Below are 21,247 nucleotides of genomic sequence, written 5' to 3' on the forward strand. Positions count from 1 at the left end.
ACCAAACTCTGGCATTTCTCTCCATGGCCCTGGGAGGTGGCCAGACAGTGATAGAGCAAACCCTCCTTGCTGTGCCTCACTTCAGGAATGCTCTTTATGTGGGCAGACTTTGGTCATCTCACAAACAGTACACATTTTCCTAGCCCAAACAAGGCAGGTACATATCACGCTGTCCCAGTCCAGACAGGCAAACAAATTAATACCACTATCAAGATACTTTGCTCTATATTGAAAACAAAATATCTTAACGTTCAAGGCCAGCCTGTCCTGGGGATTTTATGTTTTTTCCTCTGGAAAGTCTTGCTTCAGTTCTCTCCTCCGATTCTTCTTAACACTGATACAGCTTGAACATCTTTTTGTCAGCTTTACTAAAGCCCAGCTGGGCTGCAGCAGCCACAGCACTTGGTATGCTTGGGTGGATTGCTAGCTCTTCTGCTGGAAGTGATTCTCAATCCCTGATATAGTTTAATACTGTAAGGCCTGCTAAAGTGGATTACAGATGGGTATAATGCAAGCCAGGGCAGGCTCCAGGTCAGCAGTCCTGCAAAGAACGACTTCAGAAACCAAGACTGCTCCTGCCCTAAGCACAGCCAATGCCACAGACACATCCCTGAATGGGTACCTTGGAATGGCCATTTTCTAAAGCCATTTTCTTTGCATCTTCCAAGGGGACATCTGCAAGGAGGCCAGTTTTGTTTGAATGCTCTGAGATTCCCTGGGATTTTTCACACACAGCCAGCTGGCACCTCTCCTGGAGGAGCACATGCTCACTAATGAGAGAACAGGACCCTCCCCATCCAGGGACCGTTTCTGGTCAACTGTCCCTGACACAGCTGAGAGACAATGAGGCCCTTCAGGGCTAAATCCCGAGAGCTGCAACCATCTCCTTTGCCAAGGACATCACTAATTCCTGGTGGTGGCTTGATTCCATAAGCAGCTCAGTGAGGTGACTTTCCAGGTCATCAGCTAATTGCAGGTGAAGTGCCAGCAACTGTCTCCAGCAGGAGGGAAAGCTGGGAACTCTGAGGGAAGAAAGGGTGTAAAACATGTTCGCTCAGCTCCCTTGAGCTCAGCCATCTATCCTGGGGCAGCTACAGGGAGGTAGGAAAGGGCTGGATGACTTGGAAGGATCTAGAGCCCAGTCTCGCCATCTCTGCAGCCTGAGGAATCCTGGAACATCACCATGGCTTAGACAGACAGGAGGACACGCTCAGCCTGGCCCGTGGGTGGACACATTAAAGCATCTGGTCTCCCCACAACCCTAGGCTATTTGTGTGCTGGAGAAGAGGAGGAGATAGCCAGAGCACTGATTATTCCCTACACAACTTCTCCTTTGAGTCTGACAAAACCAGGACATGGCTCCTCTACTGCCCTCCCTGACAGGCCTCTCGGTATTCCCCCACCTCTGTGAAACAGTGAGGGATGAACTGAGCCCTCTGAAACTCCATGGCAGAGAAACTTGATAAAAAGTCCCCTCTCTTCCAGCACTTGACATTCCTGAGAGAAAACCACTCTGGGCTCCCCCCACCCCCGTGCTCTCTCCCCGTGCTCACTGGAGTTGGGAGCAGTGAGTAATGCTTGCAGTTGTCCCTGCCCGGCACCACATTCTTTTCTCCAGCATGTAATGGCCCAGAGGAGGGATAAATGGAGCCTTGCTGGAGCAGCCTGCAGAGTGGCTGTGCATGCCATGGCCTCATGCTGGAGAGACATTGGGAAGGGCTGTGGAAGGCCCAGACTCATTTTACTGAGGGGCTGGTTACCCAAAACAGCAAGGGAAGAAAGGAGAAAAAGCCCTGCAAAGTATTAGCTAACAGCATACCTCAGTTGGCTCTAGAGCATGAAAATCATCCCAGCTGCTCTGTGTCCAGCAGCTCTGCAGCAGTCACCCCATGCTCACACCTCTGCCCACCTGAGCTGCTCTCAGCCTCTGGCATTTTACTGCTCACTGGTTTCTCACCACCACCAGTTTCTTTGTGTCTCAGCACATTTTCCCACAGCAATCAGTGACCACTTCAGAAAAGGCTGAAAAAAGGCATCCCATTTCCCTACTGCTGTCATCTCTTCTTGGCTGCTGGCCTTTTTCCTACCCTGCTCCCACCAGCTCCCTCCCCAGGAGCTGCCATTGCCTCCTCCTTCATTTCCCCAAGACCTCAGGTTATAAGCCCAGTTTGGGCTTTGCTCCAACCTGTTTCACCTCCTCTCCTGCAAACTGGTGCTTCCAGTACTCATCAGCTCAGCCCAGAGTCTGCACCTCCAGCCCTGCCAGGCTCCCACTGCACCCAGGAGGAAGCCTGGGGAGATGAAGGGCAGAAACCGGCAGGTCCACCCCGAGTACAGCACAATGCCAGAGCAGGAGCAGGCCAGGCAGAGGATTAAAGAGGAACTAGAGCCTGTTCCCTGCCTTTCATCTGCTTCGAGCATGACACAATCACAGCCATTAGCTCTTCAAAGGCAGGCAAGGCTGGCAGAGCCTTGGGAAGCTTCACTAGTGAGAACGCTCCCAGGTCTGGTCTCCCTGAGCTGGCAGCAATGTTACCGGCTGGGTTTTTCCTGGTTCCTGACCCAGTAGCCTCAATCCCATCTCCTTTCCACAGACGTGACTCCAGCTCTGCAGGTTTGTGGACACTGCTATACCCAACAGGGTCTCAGCTTTGTCAGGGTCATCACTGTTCTTTTCCACAAAACCAGAGAAGCTGATCAAACAAGGCTGAAGTTTCACAGAAGGTTTGGAAGCTCCAAAGATGGGTACAGAGTCACTAAGCCCAAAACCTTCCTGGCAAAGGCTGGGCTGGAGGCAGGTACTTGCATTGGAGCTATGTCACCCTGCCAAAGCTTCCTCCTTCCTTCTTCCTTGCACCTTTTTCCCAACCCCCCCACCCTTGTAGCACTCCAGTATCCCTGCTCTCTGAAGTCAATTTTTTTCCACTTCAGAGGACTTTCTCTTGCTTTCACCCGAAAGCTGCTCCACCCAGCCAGCACTGCCAGGCTTTGAGTCTCCCCACCTGAACCCAGGCCTCCCTCCCAAGGCAAACTAGGAGCAGCACAGGCAAGCTCTGATACCTGGAGCAAGGACACTGCCCCATATAGAGCTGCAAACCAGTCAAAGGAACCTTGGGTGGAGGGAGAAGGCAGCTGCTTTGACTCTTGTTTGGCATCAGCACACCCCACTTGCTTCCATCAGTCCAGCATGAGACACAGAACACTGAGGAGGGAGACACACAGAACAACATCTGTGAAGCTGAATCCCCCATTAAGCCCAGCTCCTCCCCCATTGCACACACTGGCAGTATCTGGACAACTCCAGTGGAGACCCACAGGTTTGGCAGCCTCAGTTCTACCCCTCCCCGTATCACCCAGAGCCATCTGCCTTGTGCCCTGTGGCACCAGCATCCCCCCAGCTTGATAGCAGAGCTGTGCAGCCTGGCAGGGTGAGATGAGAGCAAGGAGCAACTATCAAAAAATGGCATGAAAAGAAAGAAAAATCAACAACCAACACCAGTCAAGCCTCTATGGTGTGCATTTATTTCAACTGGTCTTAAGTCAGTGTACAGGTAGCCCCTCCCTCCCCCACATACTGGCACCACTTCTCCTAGACCCTGCGGGGGACTGTAAAGCCTTCATTCACATCTATCACTGGGGAACACAGGCTGCTTGTTTGACAAATCGAAGAGAAAAAGGATCAAGTGTGTTTTGTTTTTAAGGCGGAAAGATACAAAAAGACACTTGTTGGGTTACATAATTTACAGACAAGCAATTATAACCTAACACCAGCTCTAACACTGGTGGACTCCCTTCCGAGCTGGGCTTTGCCTTCACAGAGGCGAGTAACTTCCTGTTAACGATGCATTTATAATATTTGGAATGACTATTAAAAAAACAAACAAATGTACAGTCAAAGTCCTCAGATGCATTGTAGAACTTTGGGGGCGTTCGCTCCAACATGTTGTGTTTTAAGACTGACACCTTCACCGTTCCAGTTTTTTAATCCTGAGTCAAGCGCCAAAAAAAAAACAAATAAAGCCATGCCAATCTCGTCTGGTTTTATGCGCATTTATGGGTTTCGATTCATCACATGGGTTTGGGTGTTGGTAACAGTCCGGTTTAGAAGCATTTGCGGTGGACAATGGAGGGTCCGGATTCATCGTACTCCTGCTTGCTGATCCACATCTGCTGGAAGGTGGACAGGGAGGCCAGGATGGAGCCCCCGATCCAGACAGAGTATTTGCGCTCAGGCGGGGCAATGATCTGCAGGGAAGAGGAGGAACCAGTCAGACACAGCACCATGCTACGCTCTCAGCCCACACATGTCCCTGAAAGATGGAGCTGCCTAATTCCCTTATCTAACCTTGGCCAAGATACCATGAAGTCGAAGCAGGATCAAGACACAACTTCACACACCCACCTCCCTCCTCTGCAGCCAGTCTTTAATCCCATTATTCATGCAGTTGGGTGAGTGCCATCCTGTCCAGCCCAAAGCCATTAGGGCTGTACTAGACAGACATGGTTTCTATCTTCTGCAGCAGGGCTCCAGCATACCACCCTCCACACATGCTGCATATTTCACCCCTCACAGGGATGCTGAGATGTTTTCAACTCCATCCTACCTTGATTTTCATTGTGCTGGGTGCCAGGGCTGTGATCTCCTTCTGCATCCTGTCAGCAATGCCAGGGTACATTGTGGTACCACCAGACAGCACTGTGTTGGCATACAGATCCTTACGGATATCCACATCACACTTCATGATGGAGTTGAAGGTAGTTTCATGGATACCACAGGACTCCATGCCTGTGAAGAAGCAGAAGTTTCAAGTCAACAAGGGCTCAGACAGAGTCAAGGAAGCCTAAGAAGATACTACAGGCAACCAAGAGACCAGCAGTCCTTCCAGCAGGAAGGCACTACAGAGCCAGGGCTGGGACAGACTCAACCTCTGGCTCTACTGACCCAAGTCCCTCCAACAGCTTTAAGCTGTGTAGAAATGAGGCTGACTGGTGGGCAGCACAAGCCTTACTACAAGACTTGCAGTTAAATATTTGGGGTACCTCACTGCCATGGTCTCCAGGTCACCCTTCACAGAGGGAACATTAAGGGGCAGCAGAGTATCCTAGAAAAGCTGGACTTACCCAGGAAAGATGGCTGGAACAGGGCCTCAGGGCACCTGAACCTCTCATTGCCAATGGTGATGACCTGGCCATCAGGGAGTTCATAGCTCTTCTCCAGGGAAGAGCTAGAGGCAGCTGTGGCCATCTCCTGCTCGAAATCGAGGGCAACATAGCACAGCTTCTCCTTGATGTCACGCACGATTTCTCTCTCGGCTGTGGTGGTGAAGCTGTAGCCTCTCTCTGTCAGGATCTTCATGAGGTAGTCCGTCAGGTCACGGCCAGCCAGATCCAGACGGAGGATGGCATGGGGGAGGGCATAGCCTTCGTAGATGGGCACAGTGTGGGTAACACCATCACCAGAGTCCATCACAATACCAGTGGTGCGACCAGAGGCATACAGGGACAGCACAGCCTGGATGGCTACATACATGGCTGGAGTGTTGAAGGTCTCAAACATGATCTAGGGAGAGAAAGAGAGGGGTTGGGTCAACAAGAAAAAAAAAGGGTTCTTGCTACATGTCTATACTAAGTCCATGCAAGTGGCTTTACTTTTGCCCCTAGATAAGAGGTATCTCTATACTCCCCCCCTCAAAGTCCATGCTTATCTCACCTGGTCTCCACCCACACCTGCCACATCAGAGCCTGAGCAGAGACACCACTGCCAGAGACCCATCCACATATCACAGCAAGGAACAAAACAAATGCCAAGTAAACTACAGTAGTCACTCAAGGGCTGTAAATGGATTAGTGTGCCTAGTCAGAAACAGCAGTTAGACCAGTTGCTAGTTCAGTCTCAGAGAAAGCCAGCTTAGAAAAGCAAACAAAACCTGTCAAGGTCCAGCAAAGAGGAGACTCAGGTCAGGAAAGGAAAACCCTGTAAAGATGGCAAAAAGGAAGAATAGTGGTGAAGGAGAGAGGACAACATGGAAGAGGAAAGCTGGCCTGCAGCAATTATCTGCTGTAGCTCCAAGCTTCTGAGTTCTACACACCTGTGTCATCTTCTCTCTGTTGGCTTTGGGATTCAGGGGAGCCTCTGTGAGCAGCACAGGGTGCTCCTCAGGGGCTACTCTCAGCTCGTTGTAGAAAGTGTGATGCCAGATCTTCTCCATGTCATCCCAGTTGGTGACAATACCGTGTTCAATGGGGTACTTCAGGGTCAGGATACCTCTTTTGCTCTGGGCTTCATCACCAACATAGCTGTCTTTCTGGCCCATACCAACCATCACACCCTGCAGAACAAAGACCACGTGGTAAGTACAGCTGAAGAGTGGGTAACTCCCTTTTTATAAAGCTAAGTCTCTAATTATTGTCCCTCTGCTGTCACCTATCAGGAAAGACACCCAGTCAGCTGTTCCAACACACACTGCACAAAGGCTCTGCAGGAGGCTGCATTCCCCACCAGCTGCGCTGCAGCGCACAGGCCTCTTATTGTACAAAGCCAAATAAAAGCACTACTTGCCTCTAGAGGAACCACTTCCAACTAAAACTCGTCTCTTTTGTTAGGCAATAAGCACAACCGGCCACCTACCTGATGTCTGGGGCGACCCACGATGGATGGGAAGACGGCACGGGGGGCATCGTCCCCGGCGAAACCGGCCTTGCACATACCGGAACCATTGTCAACAACGAGCGCGGCAATATCGTCATCCATGGCTGGCTGCGGGAGGAGAGGAGAGAGGGACACATGAGCATCCCCGCTCACACGCCGAGCCCCGTCCCGCGGCGGCAGGCGGGAAGGCAAGGCGATGGCGGGAAGCGCAGGCGATGCCGCCAAGGCCTTCCCCACCCATTTCCTTCCTGCCGGCGCCGCTCCGCTTCGCCCGGCGCCCGCTAGAGGGGGCGACGCCTCCCAGATTTCGGCACTGCGCGGATTTGGGACAAAGGAAGTCCCTGCGCCCTCTCGCATTATTACCATAAAAGGCAATGGATGGAGCGCGCCGCGCCTCGCCCGCCACCGGCTGTCGGGGGGACGGCAGCGGCCGCTCCCCGGAGCGGGCGGGCGTGGCCGCCACACCCCAGCGCCCCGCCGTGTGCCGGCCAGCGGGGCTCGACGCCTCCGCACAGCCCCGCCGGTCACGCCCGGTGCCCCACCTCGATCCGGCCGGCGGGGCTCAACACCTCCGCACAGCCCCGCCGGGCACGCCCGGTGCTCTCCTCGGAGCCCCGCCATGTGCCAGTCAGCGGGGCTTGACGCGCCCACCCAGCCTAGGGAATCACGCCCGGTGCCCGCCGTGTGCCAGGCACAGCCCGCAGCATTCGGCCCCTCCGCACAAATCGCAAAGCCTCAGCCAGCCTCTACAAGGAACCGCAGCAGAACAAGCGCTGGCCACCACGCCCAGCCCACTAGTCAAGCGTGACCGGGGCTCTGCCCCATCGACCGGGCAGCACCACGGGCGGGATTAAAGCCAGCGTCTTATGCAATTGCCGCCCGCCCAGGCTCAGCCCCGGCGGCTCCGGCCGCGCCGGTATAATCCGGTGGCGGGGGGGCGGCGGCAGCTGCCGCACATGTGCCGCCCCGCACGGGCAGCCTGGGAAGTGTAGTCGGAGCCGGAGCGGGCAGCCTGCCTGCACCTGCGCTCCGGGCACACGGGGGGGTTCCCCCTGCGCCCCCCAACCCCGCATTGTTCCGATCCAAAGCCTCGCCCCGTGCAGGGGGTGCCGCCCCCTCCCCACAAGCAACAGCCACCAGGATTGTTCGTATGTGCGGGGTAGGGGGCCCGCGCCCCTCCTCACGGGGGACAACGCCCCCGGGCCCCGACCCCAACACGGGCGGCTCCGCTGAACAGACAAAGCCCCGCGCCCAGCTCCGCGCCGCCGCTCCCGGGACACCCCAGCCGAGCCACCCGCTCCCCCCGTCTGCACCAGAAATCCTCTTACGGGGCGGATTAGCCCCACGGGTGGCAGCGGCGCGACCCCTCCTCCGCAAGCATCACCCCCAAAACCGGCCTTAAACAGCGAAGCTGCGTCTCTATCCCTTAAAACGCGGCAGCGCGCTACGGGGCCGCCACCCCGCCAGCGCACAAAGGGCGCGCCGTGTCCCAAGAACCCCGCTGGCACCGATATTCACAATAACACCAGCTCGGCACTACTCCCACTAGTATCGTGCCCTGTCCCCCGCTGTCGCGGTGCCGCTCTCACCTTTGGGGAGTTGGCGCGGTCGGAGCCGGGGCGGGCGCGAGGCGGCGGCGGGAGCGGGGCGCGCGCGCGGTGAGGGCAAGCAGAGCTCGCGGCGGCTCCCGCCCGCCGCCCGCGCGCGCTTTATATCAGTCCGCCTCAGCGGCCGCCTCGCCATAAAAGGAAACTTTCGGAGTGCGCCGCTCCGATTGGCCACGCCTGGCCACGCCCCCCAGGCCTCACCCCGCCCCGCCGCCCCGACAGGGGGGAAAATATTGGGGTGGGGGGGAGCCGAGCGGGGCTGGGGTGCGGGGCGCGGCCCCCGGTGTCACCGGGCGGCTCTGGGGACGGGGCGCCTGCCTGCTGCCCGCAGCGGTTCGCGGTGCTCCGGTGCCCCCGTGCAGCCTACCCCCCCCCACCACCCCTCACACAAAGCCCCGCGGGTGGGGGTCCTGGCCCGTTGGCTTCTCGTGTCTGTGCGAGCCGGGCGGATGCGGCCCCCCGGGAGGGGAGGGGGTGCGCGGGGGTAGCGCGGTGCGGGGTCCCGGGGGTGCCGCTCGCCCTGCCCGCGGCGCTGCCCGGCGCGGGGCACGTGGAGCGCCCGTCACCTGCACCCCTGGGCCGGGCGGGCACCGCTGACCCCGGCCGGGAGCGGGACGAGCGGGACGCGGGGCCAAGTTCACTGCTGATGTCAGCAGGCGGCGGCGACACGGCTCCTGCCAGCCACCGCCAGGCCCTCGGCCCTTGGACCCGCCCGGGCAACCGGGAACGCCACCGGGCACCATTAAAGACCGTGTGCCTACGGTGGCAGCGGGACCTGAGAGAAGGAAACGCTGCGCTGGCTCTGGTTCACGCATCGAGTCGAGCAGGGGCCCCTGGTCCCCGCTCTCCATCCTGCCCCGTGCTGGCAGGGGACACGACAGGAGCAGTGGTCTGGTCAGATTTGAGCAATATTTGTTTCTGTCCTCTGATCCAAATCTTGCTCGAGTAGGAGACGTGGCTGCTCCAGCCCAGGCTGCCTTTTCTGCAATTCCCTTCTTCCCTGTGACAATCCAAGACTGGTCAGGAATAAAGGCGAGGGCAGCAGCCGCGGAGCACCAGGCAGCAGCAACCAGAGGGCTTTGCGTCTCCAGAGTGCTGTGCGAACACGGGCTGATTAATCAAGTTAATTAAGCAGCCCTGTAAGTAAAGTAGCAGCAGCCACTCACAATCTGTTGCCGGCTGGAAGCACAGAGACTTCAGCATGGGGACCTTGGGTGTGTAATCTCAGCCGCTTGAAAACAGTTGTGACAAGTAAAAAAAATACTCTGGAGAAAAAAAGGCTCAAAAGGCTTGTTCTCAGTGGGATACCCCATGTCCAGCATCTTAAAGGCAGGAGTCAGGCTTGCAGTCAAGGTCCTGGCAGGCCACACCAGCAAGCTCTTTGTCATCAGGGAGCTGCAGAGATCACAGTGAGGATGAGGAGGATGAGGATGGAGCTCCCTTCCAAACTGCCCATGTGGGTCTCGCTGAAGGAAACCCAGACATTATTCCCCCTGCTTCATTACTCCTGCTGTGGGACGAACAAAGGAGGAGAGCAGCAGGAGGAACCTGCAAAAGCTTATTTAGATGGAGATTTGCAATTACCTGGAGGGATGTGGGGCAATAGGACACCAGGCATATATGGGAATACAAGAGAAACCCTTTTCCTTTGGATGGCATCTCCTTCCCCAGGAGTGTCTCGTCCTGATGAAGGTGCCCCAAATTCATCATCATGGCTGCACCCAGGCGGGTGCTTTGAAGGGGTGGTACAGAGGAACAGGACCTGTGGGCTCTTCTGGGCCACCCCAAGGCCATGCCTCATCCCTCAGGGCAGAGGTGGCCACAGTGATGGACATGTCCTGCCAGGCCACTTGGCGATTATGCCATCCCCTTGTCACTGGAGATGGCCACAGTGATAAAGAAGAGATAGCCCAGGAGAGTCCCCACAGGAAGCCCTCAGTGGAAGGGGACCCAGCCTAGGGCTCCTGCAGGGCCCTTCTGGAGTGGAGCTGCCTTTGCCCAGTCATTCCTTTGTCACCACGATGTGGATCATGCAAGATCTCTCTATCGCAGCTTCCCTGGCAGTAAAATGGGAGTCATTGCTGTTAATTACCTGCCTCATAGGGAATTAATTAATGTTTGCATTCCACTTTGAAAAGGCTGATTATTAATTAGAAGATTATACGTCAAATAAGGGGAGCCACAAGGCACGGGTAGAGCTGATAGCCCTTGCAGCTGGGGAAGCTTGGTCCACGAATGTGCTGATAAAGCAGGGAAAAGTCCAACAACACCACTGGGGTGATGAGTTTGGGATGGGGAACACCAGGTCAGGGCAGGTGGAGAGGCCGTGGGGCTCATGGGGGTCTTGGGCAGATGGACAGGGTGTGCATGAGAGGGGTGGGATGCTGTGCTCTGCTGCAGGTTGGGTGGAGCCAGGCTGGGGAGCCACGATGCGAGACAGCCCATTAGGCAGGGAGGGAAGCGCCAGGCAATTACTCTTGATTATTGGACTGAATCAGAAGGCAATCAATCCGCCAGCATCCGGAGGGCAGCGGCACCAGCCTCGTGTCTCCTGGCTTTAGGGGCAGCAAGGACTGGCCTTGGTGGGACAGCAGGATGTGGCCTCCAGCACATCGCTGGGTGCCACCACTTCCTCCCAGACTGAAGACACCTTGACAGTAAAGCCACCAGCCTGTCACCATGTTCACCACTGTGTGATGGGCCAGGCCAACTCCCTGGCCATGGCTGGGGCTCTCTTCCCATCTCTTCTGGGCTGTTGCAAGAGCTGAGAGGAGAGAAAAGGGAACTGAGCAAAAAGCTTCCTGGCTGTCATGTTACCTTGGAGCAGACATCACAGGCTCCCAAGTTCCCATGTTTTGCTTTGTCTCTCCCTGCATGTCCTTGGTGCTTGGCTCGCACTGATTCTGGACAAAACTATCCGAGGGAGGATCCTCCCTGCCCTTTGTCAGCTGATATGGCTGGGCTGGAATTGCTGCACTTGTGGGACAACATGTGAGCTCTGCTTTCCTTTTGCTTCTCCCAGCCCTTCCCCTAGAGCAAAGCCCTTTGCCCATGCAGGGATGGCATCTGCCACACTTTTGGGGAGGGGAGAGTCAAAGGGGGGAAATATTCCTGAGAGTTTTTTGACTTGGAGTTTTGGCTTGGATTTCTCCACATCTCCTTCAGCACCAGCTCTTCCATCTCTCACTCTGTCATGTGCTCAGGCCTCCCTTCTCTCCCTCCTGCTGTTGTGACAATGAGAAGAGAGGTAGAAACTTCTGAAACCGCCACAGTCTCTTTGAATCACCCTTGCACAAAAATCATGGAGGTTTTTTGAAGCACTGCCTTTCCCTTCCCTTCCCACTCCCCAAGAGGAAGAAGGAAAGGTGCTGACCACATCCCCTGTTTCACAGACACAGGGACCATCTCAGCACCTTCCTCTTTCACTTTTCTCCTTGCAGCATCCGCTGTAACAGGAATTTGCAGGAGGTAAAATCTAAGCAGGAACCGCAGGCCCTTCGCTCCCTTTGGAGAGGTTTGGGGGCCTCACTGCAGCCCCCACCTCTCCCTTTATGGGAACATATTCAGCATTAAACCTGAAGCAAAACAGCCCCTGACATTTTCCTGGCTCGCTGCGTTGCATCCCTGATGCCAGCTCATCCCTGACAAGCTGCAGTCTCGAATCTCCCCCTTTAAGCATCATTCTCTACTCTCATATACCCCTCCCCAAGGTTTCTGCTCCTTTGTATTGATCCTTGAGCTCCCTCTGATCTATCAGTCCTTTTGCAGAGAGGACAGCCTTTCCCTTCACAGACCTCCATGTGCAAGGCTGTTCTCCCCTGATCTGCTGCATCCGCATGGATGGGCTAACAGTGCATGGAGCATCCCTCCCATTCACAAAGAATGAAAATCATTACATTGTATCATGCTGGAAAACTGTATAAATTCATCATTTTCCATTTTCAAGGCACAGACAAACAATCTGTGCCAGGTTTTGCTGAGCCTGTTGGAAAGGTGGTGGCAGGGTGCACGTGCCTGATTTACAGCCTGCTGTCCCTGATAAGTGGACTTTGCTGGAGGGGTTGAAGATTTTTCTCCACCTATTTCTCCAGCCCTGCCTGTCCTTGCTGCCTCCAGCCTTATCTCTCTGTGGCCCCGTGCCTTCCCCAGCCCTTTCACTGCTATCCTATCCCTGAGCTGATCCCTGTGCCAGCGTTTTCAGATCCTGATCTGGCCCCAGGGTCCCCCAGCTCACACAGGCAGCAGGAGGCCAAGACTTCATTCCTAGCCTTGCAGGCAGCCAGGTCAGCATCCATCAGGCAGTGCCCAGGCTGACACCCCCTGCCCAGCCCCGTCCTGCTGCCCCACAGCCCTCCCTGGGCTGCGCTGGCCCAGCCAGAGCAGAGCAAAGCCCTCCCTTCCCCCACTGGTTAAACGTGCTGCCAGGGCTGTTTTGGTTGACCTTGATAGCAACAGCCTGTGAGGCCCGAGCGTGGAATTGTTTTGAGCCCAAGGTCATTCCGCAGCACAGCGCGATTACACCGGCACAGGCAGACCCTGAGGCGATGCCGGCCGGGCTCCCAGCCCTGCACCCTGGGCATCTCTGGAGTCCACTTCTGCCACAGCAATGGGACAGCTGTAAGCTAAATCCTCTGCTGGAGCTTCCCTGCAGGGACAGAGCGTGGTGGAGCAGCCCTCCCCTCCAGCCAGGCTTGGCATCAGTTTCAGGGGATGTTTCCTCCAGCTAAAAACAGAAGGGGAAGAGAAAAAGCTGATTCTCCCTGGGTTTTTTCTGCATGCCTCAGCCTTCTGGCCTCTGCTCACACCACCCCCATCACCACCCAAATGCTACTGCATGACCCCTCGGCTCTGATGCACCTCCAAGGGGTCTTTCCCTCGAGGATGCTCCCTGGGGTTCAGTTACCTGTCCTGGCAAAAGGCTCCCCCAGGTGTTACATGGCACTGTGCCCAGCCATACGGTGCATTTTCAACTGCTTCTTAATTACTTGGAGAATTGATTTTTCCTGGTGTCTGATGATAAAGGCAGGGGAGCAGCTGGATGGAGTTTTCTGTTTGTACCGTACCTAGGAAATGAAACAGATCCTGGGCTACCCAAGCACGCCGGGAAATTCGCTTTGATCTTTGCCGGGCTAATGGCACTTTCCATCTAGGGGCTTCAAGCCTTTGACAGAGGTGACCTCTCTTACCTTGGAGAGAGCAGGAATAATGCTGCCTTTGTTTTCTGTGTGAGAAACGGAGGCAGGGAGAGCAGGGATGGCCACTGCCCTCAGTCAGGGTGACTCTCCTACCCATGCCAGGTGATGGAAAGCACTTGTGGCTCTACAGGTAACTCTGCTTTGGGTTTGGGGCATAAACCCCCTTTAGCTGCTGCATCAAGTCACAGGGATCTGACGACTGTGCTGGTGCTGCTGTGGGTGCACCCAAAGGTGGGGATCCCCTCCCCTCCAGCAACCCCAGACCTGCAGCAGCTCCTGTCCCTGCAGGCGCAGGGATGCTCAGGGAATGAATGGGCGAGGCAGGGTTTGCCCATTCCTAGAAGGAGGGATGCAGAGGAACCCAGGAACTGCTCCCAGCCCCATCCCTGCCTGGGCTGGCCCCCGGCTCTGTTTGCACAGCCAGTGCCGAGCCGTGACGCAAGAGGCTCTCCCCAGGCAGGGAGAGTGACGGAGGAGTGGGACCTGCTCTAGTCAATGCCCCATCCACTCCTCCAAGTTTAAATAAACCTTCAGGGGTGATTCAGTGCTTACACAGCACTCAGCCCTTTCACAGAGCCACCTGAATTGAAATTCAGTGACTCTCCCTCTCCTCCCACCTTGGAGAGCAGGTGCATGGGGGGTGAGCCAGGTGGTTTTTGTCTGGTGCCAGGCTTGTTTGGGGTCCATATGGCTGGGCTAAAAGTGGGGTGATGCCACTCACCATGGGCTGGCAGTGGGGAAGGAGGGAACCCTGACTTTCTGCAGGGTGGTGCTGCTCCAAACCAGCCTCTCTGGTCCAGCTCACATCAAAATCTGCACCAAACCTGGGAATAAGCCAGCACATTTGCAACTATATCATTGCTCTGATATCATCCTGATCCACTCACACAGACTGGGCACGGCAGGAAAGCACCATCACAAAGCCCAGGTGCAGAGGAACCAAGCCCCCCTGCATTTCATTTTCCTCCCAGCCCATTGCCCCCAAAGTTTCCATCCCTCACTCGAGACAGTATTTCCACACATGCTTTGTTTGGCTTATTTCACACATTCCTGCTGGCAGGTGATAAGATCTCAGGAGAAAGGCAAACCAAAGCCCTGGGTGCCAGGCACTGGCTGTCACTCCCCTGACTCATTAAAGTGCCCTGCTCCCTCCTCACCTGCTCTGATCTGGGACTACTGAGGTCACATCCATCTTCATTCCACCACAGGCGGGCTGTGGGGTGAAGGTCTGCAAAGAGAAATTGTGGTGGGACTCAGGTGGCTGAGTGAGATGTCAGGTTCCCTCCCGCTCCTGAGGAGACTGCAGAGCTCTGCTCTCTCTGGTCCCTGTGGCACCCTGGGGTGCCAGCTCTGCTGTCCCGTGTGGGTGATGAGTGCCTGGGTAGGCACTGAGCCCTTCTGGAGCAGCAGACATGTTATCAGCCCTGAGAATATTTGAAAAATGCACTTGAGTGCCATTAGAACCTCGAGTACCCGCAGGTGGCACTTACTGGAGCAATGGCACAGCCCTGGGGACTCCCTGGCCCAAGTGTCCCCAAGGCAACCTTTGCTGGCATGAGCAGGGCGGGGTATGAACACACCTCTCCCTCCTCCAGCCTTTAACGATAAATGGAGTTAACTCTTCCACATTCCTGCTCTCTTCCCTTCCCCATGCCACAGCCACAGCCATGAGGGGTTGCAGAGGTGGCTTCCAGAGCTCCTCCATTGCTGGAGCACAGAGCAGCAGAAGAAGCCAAGTGGGTACAGAGGCCCTGGTGGGACTCAGATGGACACAAAGAGGGGCCACTGTCTTTAGGGTTTCACAGCCCAAAGAAGAGGCAAGCCAGCATGCAGAAAAAACAGGGAGTGGTTTTCCTATGGGGCTTTGCAGGAGCCCTTTTGGTTCCCAGATCACTGCCCAAGGCTGTGAGAGGGCTGCATAGCACATCTCGCTCTCTGGGAACCCTTGTTCGTGTTTTGCAAGAGCTTGGGGCAGATGGGGACAAGCAAGAGGAAGAAAGAAGCAACAAGCTGTGGTGACAGGAATGAGGAAGCCCAGAGTGTGGGGCAGCTCCAGCCCCAGCACAGCATGGGCTCAGTTCTGACAACAGCCTGGCAGGACAAAGGGTGTCCCAGCTCTACCCTGGCATTGCTCAGCTTGGGTCCCTCACTCAGGGCTGGATCTGTGGAACCAGAGCCTTCTGCTTGGAACCTGCTGCCCCTGGGACCAGGAAAGGTTTTGTCCTGCCCATCCGAGACCGGGCACGTCGCTCCACAGATGAACCCAGACCCCTTCCCTTGGCTCTTTCCTCTGCCGTGGAGATCAGTGAAAGAAGGCATGGTGAGGTGGTGAGAGTTCTCCCTCCTCCCCCAGAGCACCCACGGCTCTCTGGGCACATTTTAATTAACACCGAGTGGCCCAGGGACCGTCCCAGGCAGCTCTCGGCACAGCCCAGCCCGAGGGAAATCAGCCTTAAATGGCAAAACCTGGCCCTGTCTGCGGTAACCAGCTGGAGCAAGAGGCAGCAGAAACCGGAAACCAGAGAGCAGCTGAGGCCCTCTCCCCCCCTCCATCGCTTTGTGAACCTAAATTCACCAGGAATATAATTTAGCAATGAATCTCCTCCCTCCTCTGCCCTGCACCCCTGTGCTGGGGGTGCCCTCCTATGGGATGGGTGCCCTGGATCATCCTGCACCCTGCTCATCCTGCATCCCTGCTCCTGGGGCAGGCACAGGGAGAGAAAAGGTCTCTGTATTTCCCCTCCTTTGTGCATCAGCTCAAGGAACAATGACAGGAGCCCCCTCCCCAACCTCCGTTGTTACTTTTGTGTGTTAACTCCCAGCAGATTCCAGGGCATAAATTGCTTCCAAGAGAACTCTTTGTGCTCAGTAGTGAAAACATTTTTAAGCTCCCCCAGTCTCTATGTACTGGGGTAGAGGGAACTTGGACATTCACTCATCAAGGGAACCTTGAGGTGCCTCTCAAGCCCAGCTGCTGTAAAGGAGAGCCCCAGATCTGCTGGCAGCCTGATGTTCTTTTTTGGGTTGTGGACAAGGGGGGTCTTACAGTGCAGATGAGCCCACCAGCAGCATGAATTTCTTCCCATAAATTACCAGTCCCACTTAATGAACCCTGCACTGGTGCCTGGTGTATTGGGAGCTCCCAATATTTGCTTTAGCTGGGTTGCTGGCCACCCCACTTTTTTGGGATGAATTTATTCCTTTCACTTGGCCCAATCACATTCTGATAGTGAGCAGGCAGTGGGCTGTCAGCAACCTGCTCCTGGCTAATGCTGGGGTCCTTCACCCAGCTGCTGCCATGGATTCCCATCTCTGGGATGGTTCAGAGCCTGGAAAGCTGCACGATCCCAACGCTGAGACTTGCTGTGTTACCATTTCCCAGCACGTTCCTCCACGAGCACTCTGCCAGTGCCAGCAGACTCATTAGCTGTGACATCTCATTAAAGCACCATCCTTGGGGGAATTGGCTCGCAGACAGCAGCACTGGGATTGGCGTGGCCCTTCTCCTCCCCACCCTCAGACAGGAGAGAGGATGGAGCAGTGGGAGAAGCCCCATCCATTGGGATATGCACAGCAACTCCCCTTGCTGTGAGGGAAAACTGCAAAGGGAAAGTCAGAGGGAAAAGTCTGCACACATCAAAAAGGAATCAGCTCAGCAAAGTCACGATTGTTTGAAAACCCCACAGACAGTCACAGCTCCCATTGAGCCTGTGGAGGAGGTGGTTTTCTCCTGTGCCAGGACCGGTTTCCCAGCTCACCAGCCCAGTGGGAATGAGGCTTTGCCTGCCAGACCCACTCTGTCACAAGGTCCCCACCCTGGCTGGCCAGGGGACAGGGAGTTACAGCACCTACAGCCCCTGGACTGGGAGAAGCATGGAAATGGCCTGGAAACTGGCTCTGGGTGGATTTAATCCCATCTGATTTCCCCTTCTGTGAGCTTTTTCCAAGTCTTCTGACATTAATTCCACTCCTAAATGTGTTTCCAGCCTGGGGTATACTCATCAAACAGGGAAGGACCAGCCCCTTCATCTTCCTCTGCTCCAAAAGTCGCGAGCCTAAAGGCAAATAAGACACAACCATCCTTGGGTGGAGATGTAAATCCCACAATTCAGAGACCAATTTTAAACATCAAAACAGGGCTGTGGGACACCAAGAGAGCTGTCAATCCCTGCCACCATCCAGGGTGGTTGATAGTCACCATTAAAGGTCATGCTACCACCACCACTTGGCAACACTGCATCACTTCCAAGCTGCTTCCCACTGCTCAATCTTCCATAAAAATCACATAAAATCAGGGTCCAGACATGAAGACACTGCAGTCTACATGGAATGATTTCCTCACCTCTACCCCACTTGTCTGCCACTGACAGTCCAGGATTTCTGCCATTTGTCACTGTGGGTACAGAGGACAAAGTGTTCCCTTCCTCCACACCTTGCCCAATTGTGTCTTCTGTGAGTTCTTTCTCCATCCAGATAAAGGGAAGTAGAGATTTCCTACAGCCCAAGCACTGTAGCTGCTCAGCATGTCCTAGGACAGGGGAGGCTTTCCCCATCCCAGCTGGCTCTGCAGCTCAGGTCTCCCGGCCCACCTTTGCCTTACCTTATTTATAATACTTTATATTTGGGGGGCTGTGCATGATCAGCTCAGTGAGGAGAAGAAATAGATGAAAAGGGGTTTTTAAACCCCTTCAGCCTAACTTTTTCAAGCCTCTGAGAAGCTCAACCCCTCTCAGCATGAGCCCTTGGTCCTAGGAGGATGTCATTGTCCCTCCAATGCAGGCAGCAGAACCAAGCTAAAAAAAAAAAAAAAAAAAAAGAAAGAAAAAAGCTCCAAGCCCCTTCTCCATGGTTTTGTTTTTCGGCCAGCAGCTGCCAGGAGGAGTCATGCTGCTCAAGGAGGTCGGAGGGTATTTTTTCCCCGTGGATTGCCTTGACCCGGGGTTGCATGAGCCCTGCCCTGCAGCCAAACCCCGCCGCCAGCAGCCGCAGCCGGGCCGGGCGCCCGCGGGGCCGTGGGGAGGGACCTTCCCCGCCACGCCGTTCCCACAGTCCAGCCTTCGAAGGTTTCACCTTCTCCCAGGCGGAGCGGTGCTAATGACAAGTGAAGGATGGTGCCACACCTGCACAAAACCATTTTTGGAAGGACACCTGGGGAAGAAATGTTTCCCATGTCGCTGCTCTGTAATTAGCATTAATTACCGGGGCTTGTGAAACCTCTTCCCCATTTACTCCAGGCAACATCTGACGGAAACTATGGGAATCCCGCATGGCTGAGTCAGCCAGGAGCCGGGGAGGGGTCGATGAGCCCCCACAGGGTGCAGGGATGAGTCCCAGGGTCCCTCCCTTGGCCCTCCAGCCCATGGGGGCAGAGTTTTGGCCAGGAGGCTGCAGGCCTGGTTAAAACACCCCAAAAAAGCTGATATTCATTCACCTCACCCTTCCCCACAAGGTGCCACTGTCCTTCCCCAGACAGGGGACAGCCTGGGACATCCCAGGGCTCAGGAGGGGCTTCCATGTACTGCCCTTTAGAGCACGGCAGAGTGGGAGGATCTCCAGCAGCACATTTGCCTCTCCCTCAGCTCACTGCTCTCAGCAACACCCCAAGGTGTTATTATAGACCAGGGGAAAATCCACCCCAAAAGCCTAACCCCAAGCAGCCACTTTGTCACCACCCAATGGCAGAGTACTGCTGCCTGAGTCATTTCTTTCTTTTTTTCTTTTTTTTTTTTTTTTAATATTAATGATTAGAATGAGTCAGGATGTTTCATCATCTGGAGTGGCTTCGGAGTCATCTCACCCTGCCCCAGTGACTCCTCAGTGGCCTGGGGCTGGGGACACATCCAGCCTTCCCCCCTAGGCTGGGGTGCAGCTGCTGCAGCCTCACCCCCAAACTGGCAGCTTTTGGCTTCAAAATAAAATAATAAAGCAAGAGGAAAAAACTCTCCCAACCTGCAGGGCCTGTTTTGTCCCCATCTGCTTGCAGCAGCTCGGGGTGCACCAGCATCCTGGGGGGATGGGTGACCCCAACAACCACCCTGGGTGGGGGTCCCAGTGGCACTGGGCATCACGGTGGGGAGCCCAGGGGCAATGCCCAGGTGACCCTCAACTTCCCACACATCATCCCTGCTGTGACCTCCAGGAGTGGTCACAGCCCCCAGCACCACGTGGGACCCCTGTCCCTCCCCAGGGACCCGGGCGTCCCCTCAGCCTCCCGCTTGACCTAACCTCCTGTCCATAAATGGAGAGGTTTGAGAGCTGTCCCCGGGGTGGAGGAGGAGGAGAAAAAAGGAGAATAATGCCAAGAATGCAGGACACAGCTGAGGAGCCCAGTCCCAGCCCCTCGACACGGGATGGGGGCTCTGGGATGGCCGGCCTGGGTGCTGAGGCAGCCTGGCCAAAGCCCAGTCCTGTCCCTGCAAGCCACCCCACTACAGTCACTGGAAAGGTGCTATTTTTGTTTCTCTTTCTCTGCTTTTCTCACCAGCTGGGGACTTTCCAAGGCTGCCCCGTTTCCATCTCAGCACCACGGAGCAGCTCTGGGGTGCAGAGCTGTGTCCCTCTGCAGCAATGTGCCCCCTGCAATGCTGTCACCTCACAACAGCACGTCCCTGAGCAGATGATGCCCCCGCCCTTGCAGCAGTGTCCCCTTCCAGTGAGGTGTCCCCCTGCATAGACACATCCCCTTTCAGCCTTTCTCTTCACCCCATCACCTGTGGGATGTGGGAAAGCCGCACTGGGACGGGTGTGAGATGCAGGGTGGCCTCGGAGGGAGGTGGCACGGAGGGTGCCAGCAGCCACGCGCCCCGGCTGGCACCGCGGGCCAGGCCTCCGCTCGGGGCCAGCGTCCAGCGCCTTAAAATAGAAAGTGAAAACATTCGGGTGCCCCGTCCGGATGGGCGAGGGGGGCCCATCCCCGCCTCTACCAGCCGAGCGCCGCCCCGAGGGCTCACGACCCACCCTGCTCGCCAGGCACCCATTCCCCAGCCCGGCAGTGCCCATCCCCAAGGTCAGGGTGGATCCCGTTGGGTTCTCTCGGAGAATTGCTGCAGCGGCTCGCTCAAATCCTCCATAAAAGGAAAAACAGCCAGCAGGTAGCACTGCCAAACTTAGTCATCCCCAGTCCGGCAGCGCTCGCAGCTCCGTCAGCAGCAATTTCCTCTCCGCGCTCCCCTCTGCGCGGGGGGGACAGGGAGGAGCGGCTCTGCCTCGGCCAGCCGTGCCGAAAGCTCCGGGCTCGGCCGGGGGCTGCTGCCGGACACGCTGCGCTGGGAGATGCTGCCATGCTCCCAACCAAGATCCGGGGGGAAAATGCACACCCCGGGGAAAACAAAATTTGGCACCCGGTGCAGTGGTACCGCTGTTGGTCAGGCAACAAAATCTCACTTTCTGCAAAGAATTTGTTCCTGAGCATAGATGTGTGGAGGTACCTGGGAGCACCTGGAAGCAGCTGGAATGTGGTGGGCAAAGCCTGTTTGCTGCCCATGGGACAGGTGTCACAGAGCCTGTCACTGGTACAAGGGACCTCCAGCCCCTCCAGAGCACAGGGACTGGGTGCTGGTCCTATCCCTGTGGTGGGATTGCTCCAAGAGTGACCCCTGAGCTGGCCCAGAGCAGGACATGGGACATCCCTGAGTCCCACCTCCTCCAGCCCCGGCTCTGCCTCGATTTCCCCACAGAGGAAGCAGGGCTGACTGCCTGCAGTGCCCCGGGGTACTTTACTGAGCCTGAGAGGAGTGAGCAGGGCCCAGCACAGCTCCTCATCCCTGCAGGATTGCCCACAGCATGGCACAGTCACC

General features: G+C 56.0%; 1 protein-coding gene across 1 annotated transcript; it reads right to left on the minus strand.

The window, feature by feature from the left end:
- Window positions 1-3,499: 3,499 nt before the first annotated feature.
- ACTB (actin beta) lies at window positions 3,500-8,384 on the minus strand. Its single transcript, XM_063414817.1, has 6 exons — window positions 8,239-8,384; window positions 6,629-6,757; window positions 6,090-6,329; window positions 5,122-5,560; window positions 4,605-4,786; window positions 3,500-4,245 (listed from the first exon to the last, which is right to left on the minus strand). The coding sequence occupies exons 2-6, from the start codon at window positions 6,749-6,751 to the stop codon at window positions 4,102-4,104; spliced, it is 1,128 nt and encodes a 375-aa protein (XP_063270887.1). The 5' UTR covers window positions 6,752-6,757; window positions 8,239-8,384; the 3' UTR covers window positions 3,500-4,101.
- Between the last annotated feature and the right edge of the window lie 12,863 nt (window positions 8,385-21,247).

This window comes from Prinia subflava, chromosome 17 (genome assembly GCF_021018805.1).
Source record: "Prinia subflava isolate CZ2003 ecotype Zambia chromosome 17, Cam_Psub_1.2, whole genome shotgun sequence".
NCBI classification, from domain to species: Eukaryota; Metazoa; Chordata; class Aves; order Passeriformes; family Cisticolidae; genus Prinia; species Prinia subflava.

Bases quoted from the DNA above. Each gene is read 5' to 3' on its own strand.
- ACTB (XM_063414817.1), bottom strand. From the start codon at position 6,751: ATGGATGACGATATTGCCGCGCTCGTTGTTGACAATGGTTCCGGTATG. The intron at 4,787-5,121 runs GTAAGTCCAGCT...GCTTCTTCACAG, and splicing joins GTTCCAGCCATCTTTCCTGG to GCATGGAGTCCTGTGGTATC. The intron at 4,246-4,604 runs GTAGGATGGAGT...TCTTCCCTGCAG, and splicing joins CCAGCACAATGAAAATCAAG to ATCATTGCCCCGCCTGAGCG.